This window comes from Bison bison, unplaced genomic scaffold, assembly GCF_000754665.1.
Source record: "Bison bison bison isolate TAMUID 2011002044 unplaced genomic scaffold, Bison_UMD1.0 scf7180017864506, whole genome shotgun sequence".
Lineage (NCBI taxonomy): Eukaryota > Metazoa > Chordata > Mammalia > Artiodactyla > Bovidae > Bison > Bison bison.
In genome coordinates, this window is record NW_011495063.1 from 913,980 (window position 1) to 926,370 (window position 12,391).

The 12,391-nt window shown below is 37.0% G+C and overlaps 1 protein-coding gene across 1 annotated transcript; it reads left to right on the forward strand.

Annotated features, from left to right (window-relative positions):
* Positions 1-8,302: 8,302 nt before the first annotated feature.
* Positions 8,303-9,220, forward strand: LOC104980670 (olfactory receptor 151-like). The gene has a single exon (XM_010829425.1). It carries the CDS (start codon positions 8,303-8,305, stop codon positions 9,218-9,220), a length of 918 nt encoding a protein of 305 aa, XP_010827727.1.
* The last annotated feature ends 3,171 nt before the right edge of the window (positions 9,221-12,391 follow it).

Genomic DNA, 12,391 nt, shown 5'->3' on the forward strand with positions numbered 1-12,391 from the left:
ACTCTCAAGAGTCTTCAACACCACGGTTCAAAAGCATCAATTCTTTGGTGCTCAGCTTTCTTCACAGTCCAACTCTCACATCCATACATGACCACTGGAAAAACCATAGCCTTGACTAGACGGACCTTTGTTGGCAAAGTAATGTCTCTGCTTTTCAATATGCCCTAGTCTTAGCCATTCTATTGTTTTCCTCTATTTCTTTGCATTGATCACTGAGGAAGACTTTCTTATCTCTCCTTGCTATTCTTTGGACTTTAGTGACTGCTAAAATATTGGAGACAGACAGAAAGAAAGACCAGTAGCAGTCAAGGGAAAATATGTGCATGAGAAAATATACCTGACATAGAGTAAGCACTAGGTATTACAAATAGTTAAAAAATATCTTTAATGTAGTCAAAATGTTAAAGAATACATACTTTAAGGATTTACTTTCTGAATGTATTTTTCATGTGTGTGTGTGAGTGTGTATACATAAGATTTTATGTGTGTGTATATTGCTTTTATGGTCAGTAGCTAAGTCATGTCCAACTCTTTGGGACCCCATAAACTATAGCCTGGCAGGCTCCCCTGTCCATAGAATTTCCCAGGCCAGAGTACCAGAGTGAGTTGTCATTTCCTTTTTCAGGTGATTTTCCTGACCCAGGAATCAAATCCACATCTGCACTGGCAGGCAGATTCTTTACCAATGAGCCACCAGGGAAGCCAAAAATTGCTTACAGGAAAGCTTATCAGGTGATACTGAGACTAGCAGCAGAAACTGGGAGGAGTTTAACTCACTCCAACAGCAGGTGAATTTAAGAGTGCTAAAACAATGTCTGAAGGAGGTGCATCATTCTTTGGATCTAGAATCTCAAGTCTAATCACATAGAACTCTTCTACAGAACAAACGCCCATGTTAATAAGAAACAGACAACATCTTAAGAGAAACCTATTTGGGAAAGGAGGGACAATTTAAGATCAAAAAGAAAATGAGAATTCAAGAGAATTTTTATTGTTTTTTTTTTATTTGTTTGGTTCTTTTATTTATTTTTTCGAATCGCCAGTCCAGGTTTGATGTAAGAGAAATTTTTAACTTCAAAGCTAGACAAAAATGATCCAATATACACAGAAAAGAACAGAAACCCAGAAATATAATGAAAGCAAGGGAACAAAACAAACACTAAAATTTAGAGTTTATAAAAATTCTCATTAGGTTAAAAAATAATAAAAGACTGAAACTTGTTCTGAAAAGGAACACACCATGTCAAAGAATACTGACTCAGAGTGAAAAACTGCCAATCACACTCTAGCAAAATTATTGGACATTAAGGGAAATGAAAAGATCTTTTGAGTACCCAGAAATGGTATTTATTCACCTTTAAATATAAGAAGGGTGGTCAACAGCGGTTGGGCATGGGGGAAATGGGGAGATGTTGGTCAAGGATACAAATTTCCAGTTTGTACAGTTCCACAGAACTCAATAAGTCTGTGGAATATAATATACAATATGGTGCCTATAGTTAACACTACTGTATTGAACACCTAAAATTTGCTGAGAGTATATTTTAAGTGTTCTTGGCTCACACAAAAAGGTAACTATGTGAGATGAGGGATATGTTTATTACTTTGATTGCAATCATCATTGCACAATATGTATGTATGTCAAATCACATAGTACACTTACAAATATCACATGTGCAACTGAGATGTATATAATTTTTATTTGTCAATCATATTGCAGTAAAGCTAAAAAAATATAAAATAAAAACAAAAGTAATCAAGGTTAATTACTAAAAATTAAATAAAATTAATTCTATTTCAATGAAAAAAACAGTTAACTAAAATTAAACAGGATTTTTTTTTAAGTAAGCTTAGGGAATTTGTTTTTGGAGAAATGTCAAATATAAAAGATATAAAATAAAGCATTTTTATAATAAAGACTATAAATACAGTTCATTGTACATGTAGGTGAAAAACTAATGGTGCATACCAAATCACAATGGCAGTAACTAATGACAAAGGCAATGATATTGGTAAAAGTAGGATGATATTCATGGTAATGACTGACGTGGTCATGGTGAAGATAATGATAATGATAATGAAGCTAAAACTGTCCAGCTTCTGGGATTAGGTACCAGACTTACCAGGCAGGATAATTCTCCCAGTAGAAGAAAAATTAACACACCTGGGAGTTAACACAGCTTTCATAGAGCAAATGGAAACACACACTAATTGTTCATTGAGGACCCAGTCTCTGGAGCAGGCATTCCAGGGGAGTGTCTACCTACACACAAAAATACCCGGTGCACCAGGCTGTATGACCCATTTCTATGACTGGTTGGTCCCTTTACCTGAAAATAGATGTAAGTCTTGTAGCTTTCTATTTTCTGATATTTATTTCTTGAGCACTGGAAAACCAAGTACCTCCTAAGATTTCCAGGTAGCAATGTTCCATTTTTCCTCAACACAGATATTCAGTTATGGTTTTAAGGCAGCTGTGTACGATGAGAACAAGGTATCTTCCATGAATTCCCGTTTCTACTACAGACCTTTTATACACACTATTTTCAATCATATGTCTCCCTTCTCAGAGCTTTTCCCCTCACTTGGAAAGGAAATATATTTGCTTTTATAATTCTGATTGCTTTCATTAGCAGCAGTTCTTTGCTTCTGGTGAGCTGATAAAACTACTAGTAAGATTTTTAGCAACTAACCAGAAATTTAGGGGTCATTTATAAGTTAGCCAGAAGATTACAGGAAAATATCACTGTTGCCCATGATTTTGTATTCAATAGAAAAGGTGTTTACATCAAAAGACAAGAAATAAAATCTCTACTTCCTAACAATATTCGGTTTTCTGGAACTTTGATTCCTAGTAATGAGATGTTTGTGAATTTTCTATTCCTCATCATCTTAGGAGACTCTGATTTGAGGGAAGAAGATACATAAGATATGTTTTAAATCTGCTGTCATTATCTAGATGAAAATTGCTTGTATCTTTTTTAAAAAATTGAAATACAATTCAAAATTATGTTACTATTGTTGAAAATTTAAATACCTCACTGCCAATAATTTAAGGTATACATTTTATTATAATGCAGATTTCCTTATCTTCAGTACCAAAATGAACAGAAGTGATATTACTCTTGCTGAACAAGTCAGTCAGTGTCTTTTAATGCTACAGAACAAAGCAGGTTACAAACCAACATGTATAGTATGCTCACTTTGACTAAAAAATAAAAAACCTGTATATTAATGTACACATTTGTAAGTACATATATGCACAGAAGAAGATCTAGTAGAACATACATAGCAATTTTATATTCTCAGTTGAAAGAATATGACAATTTGATTTTCGTCTGTGTGTTTACTTGTCTACAATGCGGATATATTGCTTTTGTACTCTTAAAAAAGTTTCTGGAGATATAGCAATGAGATCTTTCGTTGGCCTTAATGTACTACATTAAGTTTACCTAAAATATAAAGTTTCACAAAGAGACAAGTTATAGCCAGACAGCACAGTATAGTAAAGGCAAAACAGACTCATGGTTACAACTCCTGGGCTCTGGGTTCAGTTCTACTTTTCATAGCCATGACTTTGGGTGAATTTGAGTATCAGTTTCCTAGAACAGGACTTTGCTAATGATTCCAGAAAGGATCAGATAGTAAATACTTTAGGCTCTGCAGTCCATAAGATCTCTGTTGCTGCTCCTCAACTTCTGCCATTCTGTCAGGAAAGCAGTTTGGTGACCTTTGTGTGCATGCTCAGTCACATCAAACTCTTCGCCACCCTATGGGCTGTAGCCCACCAGACTCCTCTGTCCATGGGACTCTCCAGGCAAGAATGGGTTGCTATGCTCTTCTCCAGGGCATCTTCCCAACCCAGAAATCGAACCTGCATCACCTGTGTCTCCTAAATTGCAGGGGGATTCTTTACCATCTGAGCCATCAGGGAAGCCCCCTGTGACTTTTAAGGAAGGCTTAAAATCTCAACCCTTCAACCTGGAACTAACATAGTGCTGTAGGTCAATGATACGTTAATAAAAATAAATAAGTCAGAGAAAGACAATTTGATTCTAATCTTGTCTCTTTGCTATCTAATACCTCAATTCTTAAAATTTATAGTTTATCAAATGAGTAAAAGAAAATCTCAGCACTTAATTTTCAAATAGCTGATGATTTTCTAGATATCACTCTATAAATTATTTATAGTTTGTTTTGGTATGGGTAAATGGTGTATGTGATTTCAGCTTTAGTGCCCAGAATAGGTTTTATCATGAATAGGCTTTTCCACATGTAACTAAAGGTTTGCATATTTTGCTGCTCCTGTGTGGAGAGTTCCAAAAATGTCAGTTTGTGGGTATTTTCTCTGTCATTGCTAATCTTTCTACTAGTTCTGTCAATTAATTAGAAGAGTATTGCAGTCTGTAATGGTGGACCTGTATATTCATTCTTTCTGTTAGTTTGGTTCATGTGTTTTGAAACACTGTTGATAAGTGAACTCATTTAGGAGTCTCATGTCCCTTAATCAACTGCCTTCTTTATCATTCTGAAATGTTCCTCCTTTTTCTAGTAATATTTCCTGCTTTGAGATCTACTTTGCTCACTGCTGATATAGTCACTCTAGCTTTCTTTGCCTTGATATTTACACGGTATCTTTTTTTCTGTACTTATAATTTTAGCTATTAATGTCTTTATATTCAAAGTGGATTTCTTGGAAAACCATACAATTGGGTAATGGCATTTATCCACTGTGACAATCTCTGCATTTTCATTAGACTATTTAAACTATTTGTATCTAAATCAGTCATCAAAATGTTTGAGCTTAAATCTGCCATCTTGCAACTGTCCTTTATTCCACTTTTTCTTTTTCCTTCCCTTCTTTTAGACTGACAGTTTTGATGACTATATTTTATCTCCACTATTATCTTATTAGCTATAGGCTTTTTATTATTTACTTGTTGACCTACATTTTATAATATTCATTCTTTCTAGATCTATTCACCTGGAATGTGGCGTGGAATCACTGGTGCAATCATTGGGCTTATGATATATTTCTCCCTCCTCTCAGGAATCAGTTTGGTACTGCCTGTTGTCAGATGTCAGGAAATGACTGTTCATTGTGCCTTGTCTGGTTTTCTGGTTGTTTATGGTATAAATACAATTCCAGTATGAGTTCACCCTTCATGGGTGGAAGTAAGAAGCCCGCTCACTAATTTTTAAGTATTTTAAATATGTTGTGAAATTTTAAGATTAAAAAAATATATATCTTTTTCACTCACATGCTCATCCATAAATTGAAATAACAAAAACAAAGATATGGAGTAGTTTTAAATGGTTATTTCATCCAATGACCAATCATGTTTAGAACTTGGGAAACTTTAACTGGAGTCAGAGAGGTGATCTTCCAGGGGCTTACATTTACCACTGACAATTTCTCAATAGAATCTACCAAATTACTTCCAGAAGTCAGTTTACCAGAAGAAAACTACTCTATGCTCTTATAAATTATGTTTCCTTCAGTTTTTTCTCATTGGGTGAAAAGGAAAATTGAAGAAAAGCCATCACAAGGAGATATGATACCCAGTGACAGGAACGGCTTCTCAGGACCAATTGTAAACTGCCATTTTGACTTAGATGTACCAAGATTCCTTCCAGGGAACCTCTTGGTCATCTGCATATAATGGCCATGGCTAAAAATCTCTGCATTGATCTTAGGTTGACTCTAAAAACAGAAAAACCATGAGAAGTCATTTTGAAATCAACACAAGGAATAGAAAAACGATGAAGCAACAAGAGAGACTATTCTAGAGGATACATTTGGTGTGAGGAAAGAAAGTGGCCATGGATCAGCTGGCCACTAAACACAGCAGGGTTTAGCAAAAAAAGGGGACAAGGGAAAATGTCCATGTACCACTCGAATAACTTTGCTCTTGATCTGGGAGGTGCACTGTATTCTTTTTTATTATTATTATTATTTTTATTTTTAAGCTTTACAATATTGTATTAGTTTTGCCAAATATCAAAATGAATCCGCCACAGGTATACCTGTGTTCTCCATCCTGAACCCTCCTCCCTCCTCCCTGCCCATACCCTCCCTCTGGGTCATCCCAGTGCACCAGCCCCAAGCATCCAGTATCGTGCATCAAACCTGGACTGGCGATTCATTTCATACATGATATTATACATGTTTCAATGCCATTCTCCCAAATCTCCCCACCCTCTCCCTCTCCCACAGAGTCCATAAGACTAATCTATACATCAGTGTCTCTTTTGCTGTCTCGTACACAGGGTTATTGTTACCATCTTTCTAAATTCCATATATATGCGTTAGTATACTGTATTGGTGTTTTTCTTTCTGGCTTACTTCACTCTGTATAATAGGCTCCAGTTTCATCCACTTCATTAGAATTGATTCAAATCTTTTCTTTTTAATGGCTGAGTAATACTCCATTGTGTATATGTACCACAGCTTTCTTATCCATTCATCTGCTGATGGGCATCTAGGTTGCTTCCATGTCCTGGCTATTATAAACAGTGCTGTGATGAACATTGGGGTACACGTGTCTCTTTCCCTTCTGGTTTCCTCAGTGTGTATGCTCAGCAGTGGGATTGCTGGATCATAAGGCAGTTCTATTTCCAGTTTTTTAAGGAATCTCCACACTGTTCTCCTTTTACTCCCATCTACTCTTAAGCATGATCCAACCTGAATTTTTCCTGAGTCTTTCAATGCAATGGAGAGCAATCAATCTCAACCTCTTCCTTGGGAGCTTTATGTTACTCAGTATAAACTGCTTTCAGTGCCACAGTTTCAAGCTACAAAACCATCTGATTGCAATAAACAAAAAGTTAAAGAAAAAATCTTTACTACCTTCAGGTGAATTTTGCCACCTGCTATAAACAGAGCACTCAGTGTCTAGCAAATGCCAGTTGGTCAGAATGACTGTAAGTCAGAACCTGACATATTATTTTTTAAAATCTCACCAGGTGACTTTTACGCGTAACCAAAACTAAAAATAAGTATCCCAGGAACTCAGGTTCAATTAAAAATTAGGACAAACTCCAGATGCCTAATGAAACTTTATATTTGTATAACAATTGAGTATTTGGAAAATATTTCATACACATTATTCCAATACATTTTTTAATTTTGGAAATTGATATTGTAACTCCATTTAATTCTCAACTGTGGAAGCTCATTTGTCACTCAGTGATTGAAAGGGCTCTAACTACCAGCCCACACTATCTCAGCTTAGGATAAGGTAACCACATGTTTTCATTTTATGGGCAATATTTTGAGATTGCATAGATGCCAAGAGACTTTCTCCTTCTGGAGCAACATTCAACTGTAAACCTAGAAATAAAACACGAGAAACAGGAGGGTGTTAAAATCTCCAGGAGTGGCTGTTTTATCCCCACCTTCATATTCTTTAAACCTTGCAAAAAATTATCTGAATCCTAGAAAATATTAGGAGTAAGTAGCGTTAGTCACTCAGTCGTGTCTAACGCTTTGCAACCCCAAGGACTGTAGCCCACCAGGCTTCTCTGGATTCTCCAGGCTAGAATACTGGAGTGGGTTGCCATTCTCTTCACCAGGGAATCTTGCCGACCCAAGGATCAAACTTGGGTCTCATGCACTGCAGGAAGATTCTTTACTATCTGAGCCACCAAGGAAGAAGGAGTAAAGATACAAAACAGTTAGGAAAATGTGAATTCAAGATCACTCACTCAGGAACAGAAGCTGATACCTCCCCTTACCAGAAAGTCTCCTACACAGTCATTTCTCAGTATCTGCAGGAGCTGCTGTGCCATGTTCAACATTCTTATAAGTTTGGGGGAGAGTGGATACATGTATATGTATGGCTGAATCCCTCTGCTGTCCTCCTAAAACTATCACAGCATTGTTAATTGACTATACTTCAATATAACATTTAAAAAAATTTTTTTGTTGTTGGTATACTTGAATCTTTATTTAGTTTTATTTTATTTTTACTATTAAGGCTACTTGAACAAGGCAATGAAGAAACCCCAGAATTGAAAAGCAATTGATTTTTTTAATATAAATTTATTTATTTTAATTGGAGGTTAATTACTTTACAATATTGTATCGGTTTTGCCATACATCAACATGAATCTGCCACAGGTATACACGTGTTCCCCATCCTGAACCCCCCATGATATAATACAATGAAGACAGCCTTTCATGTCCTAGATGCTGTTGACTGAATCCTCAGATGTGTCTCCAACTGATACCAAAGGGCTGACTCTCAACCTTTCACAGGCTCTTCTTTCTTATCTCCATAGGGTCCCCAAACAGAGGAGAATGGCTGCAGAAAACCAATCCACAGTGACAGAGTTCATTCTTGGAGGTTTAACAAATCGGCCAGAGTTCCAGCTCCCCCTCTTCTTCCTCTTCCTTGGGATTTACTTGGTCACCATGGTAGGGAACCTGGCCATGATAACCCTGATTTGTCTGAACGCTCAGCTTCACACCCCCATGTACTATTTCCTCAGCAACCTGTCCTTGGTGGATCTCTGCTACTCCTCTGTCATTACCCCTAAGACGCTGGTGAACTTTGTGTCAGGGAAGAACACCATCTCCTATGCAGGGTGCATGGCCCAGCTCTACTTCTTCCTGGTGTTTGTCATTGCTGAGTGTTACATGCTGACAGTGATGGCCTATGACCGCTACGTTGCCATCTACAGACCTTTGCTTTACAACATCAACATGTCTCATCGAGTCTGCTCCCTGCTGGTGGTTGGGGTCTATGCCATGGGGCTCATTGGCTCAACTATAGAGACTGGTCTCATGTTGAAGCTGTCCTGTTGTGATTTTCTCATCAGTCATTACTTCTGTGAAATCCTCACCCTCATGACACTCTCTTGCTCTAGCACCTATGACATTGAGATGACAACTTTCTTTTTGGCTGGATTCAACATTGTAGTCACCAGCTTAACAGTCCTTGTTTCCTATGCCTTCATCATCTCCAGCATTCTCCATGTCACCTCCACAGAGGGACGATCCAAAGCCTTCAGCACCTGCAGCTCCCATCTTGCAGCTGTGGGATTATTTTATGGGTCTTCTTCCTTCATGTACTTAAAACCCTCCACAGCCAGTTCCCTGGCCCAGGAGAATGTGGCCTCCATGTTCTACATCACAGTGATCCCTGTGCTGAACCCTCTGATCTACAGCTTGAGAAATAAGGAGGTAAGGGCTGCCATCCAGAAAACTCTGAGGTGAAAACACTTTGAATGTAAATGTCATGATTTCTCAGGTTGAAAGTGGAATAGAAATATAGGGGAGAAACCCTCTAAAATTCATACGACACATGAATGGAGAAAAACTGCTTCTCAACATGTCTGAATGTTTTCCATCTTCCCTTTCTCCCTTTCACATCTCTCATGCCTCTCGTGTCTGCCTGCCCATTTTGAGTTCATGTTTTATTCCTTTAGGGATAGTTTGTTTTTGGTTTTGTGTTTTTTGTTTTTTTTTTGGTTTGTTTTGGTTTTTTTTTGGTTTTTTTTGCTTGTCTTTGGCCCTCTGATAAACATCTATCCATCTTGACTGGAACATAAGATAAATTAGAACTTTCAGCAATGAGTTTAAGAGGGTTGTTCATTGATTTCTCCTCTTCTATAAAGAATATATTATCCAAACTAATACTAATTTAAGCCTGTAGTACACATGACAAATGGAGGTGAATTTGAAAGTCACCAAGAAGTAGCAAATACTCTTTCTCAACCAGATTTGTCCGTTTTCTCTCTTATTATGCTGCCACTGTGTACTTATTGCTTCCAAAGTTATTTAAATATTCCTTTACTCAACTAATGCCATAATCACCATCATAACCATAGTATCATCATCACTACATCTAACACTTTTGGATGCTAGTCAACTGTTTGAGTGTTTTGCTAAATTATCTCATTTGAAACTTTGATTTAGAGAGGTTAAATAACTTTCTCCAGATGACACAGCTGGTAAACAATTAACACTGATATTCAAACCCACACCTCATCTTACCCACCCCCCGCCCCATCTCTTGGCCAAAGGTCTCTCTAGGCAGCTTATCAGTCTTGGCATAATCATAACCTCTCTGCTGCTGCTGCTAAGTTGCTTCAGTTGGGTCCGACTCTGTGCGATCCCATAGACAGCAGCCCACCAGGCTCCTCCATCCATGGGATTTTCCAGGCAAGAGTACTGGAGTGGGTTGCCATTTCCTTCTAACCTCTCAGTTTCAAACTTTTCCTGACAATACCTTTTTTGCCACTATTTTCCCACATCTCCCAGACAACCAAGGAATATTCAACATTCCTGTAGTCTTTTCTCCTTCCTCAATACTGACAGTCTGTAACTACAGTCAACCTGACTCAGTAAATCCAATCAGCATTAGATAAAATGTCTTCCACCATTTGATCAAAACAATATCAGGGATTCGTGTTAAAGAATTAATTCTCTTGCACAGCAAAAGATTTGTGGGCATTATTTTAATTGTAACTCATAATTATTTTAAGATAATAGTAAAATAATGATTAGTTTTTTGTCATTTTATTTTAGGTACAATACCTCATTCCTCACTCAGACATGGAAAAATGAATAATTCTGAGTTTCTCTGAGATTTAACACTCTGAGATTTAAATGCTCATAGTAATTTTTTTTGCTTTGATTAATAAATTGTCTATATTAGGTGTACAGAAAAACTGAGCAAATGATATGGAGATTTCCCATGTACTCTCTGACCCCATGCATGCACAGCTTCCTCCATTAACAACATCCTCCATGAAAGCAGTATATTTGTTAAGATAGATGAACACACATTGATGCATCATTATCATCCAAAGACCATAGCTGACATTAGGGTTCACTGTTGGTGTTGTGTATTGTGAGTTTGGACAACTATGTAACGACATATATTCATTATATGTATGAACACTGTATACTGGTCATTACTAGAGTCTCACTGTTCTAAAAACTCTGTGCTCTACCTGTTCATCCCTCCCCCTGCAGAATCCATGACAACCTTTGATCTCTTTACTGTTTCCTGTGTTCCTTGGTTTTGCCTCCTCCAGATTCCTGTAGATTTGACTTATATCACCTTGTACTGTGCATTTTAGTTTCCTCCGTATCTTTTTATAACTTGATAGCTTATTTCTTTTGAGCACTGAGTAATATTTTATTGCCTGGATATACCACAGTTTATTTTCCATTTACCAACTGAATGACATCTTGATCGTTTCTAAGTTTTGACAACTAAGAACACAGCATGAGGAGACAATTGTGCAGACATAGGTTTCAGCTCCTTTGGTTAAATACCAAAGAGCACAGTTTCTGGATTGTGTGATAAGAGTGTGTTTCGTTTGATAAGAAACTGCCAAACTGTCTTCCAACGTGACTGCGCCGTTTTCCATTCTCACCAGCAGTGCATGAATTCACGTTACTCTGCATCCTTACCAGCACATTCTAATAGGTGTGTAGTAGTGTCTCACTCTTGTTTCAACTTGCACTTCCTGATGACAAATGACGTGCAGTATCTTTTCATAGGCTTATTTGCCATCTGTATATCTTCTGTGTTACGTGTCTCCTAAGGTCTTGGGCCCGTTTTTAATCAGGTTGTTTCTTTACTTTCCATATTTTTGTTGAAATATATTTGACATATAACATTGTGTGAATTTAAAGTGTACACATGTTAGTCTGATATATTTTTATATGATTGCCATGATAGCAATAATTAGCACCTCTCTCAAGGAAGCCTGGCGTGCTACAGTCCATGGGGTCACAAACAGTCAGACACCACTGAGTAACTGAACAACAACAGCAACACATTATATAGTTATCAGTTTGTTTTAGTGGTTTAAATGAGTTTTATTCTCTTAGTAAGTTTGAGGACTGTAATACAACATCGTTGCCTATTTTCACTGTGTCGTACATCAGATCTCTAGGACTTATCTACCACTTACTGCAAGTTTGTACCTTAAACATATGTCCTATATCCCTACCCACCACCCCCCAAGTAACCACCATTTTACTTCTACAAGTTTGATGTTTTTAGATTCCACCTGTAAGTGATATGCAGTATTTGTCTTTCTTTGGCTGACTTACATTATTTAGCATAATATACTCAAGGTTCATCCAAACTTTGTAGTAAATATTTTAGATAACAGTTCTTTATCACATATATCTTTTGCAAATATTTTCATGTAAACTACAGCCTGTCTTTTCATCCTCTTGACAATGTCCTTCTACAGAGTAGAAATTTTTAATTCTATTGAAGTCCAGCTTCTCAATTCTTTGTTTTATAAATCATTCTTTTCATCTTGTACCTAAAAGATCATTGCCACACCCAAGGTCATCTAGATTTCTCCAGTTACCTTCTAGGAACTTTACAGTTTTGTAGTTTACATTTAAGCTTGAGAT

Bases quoted from the DNA above. Each gene is read 5' to 3' on its own strand.
- LOC104980670 (XM_010829425.1), top strand. From the start codon at position 8,303: ATGGCTGCAGAAAACCAATCCACAGTGACAGAGTTCATTCTTGGAGGT.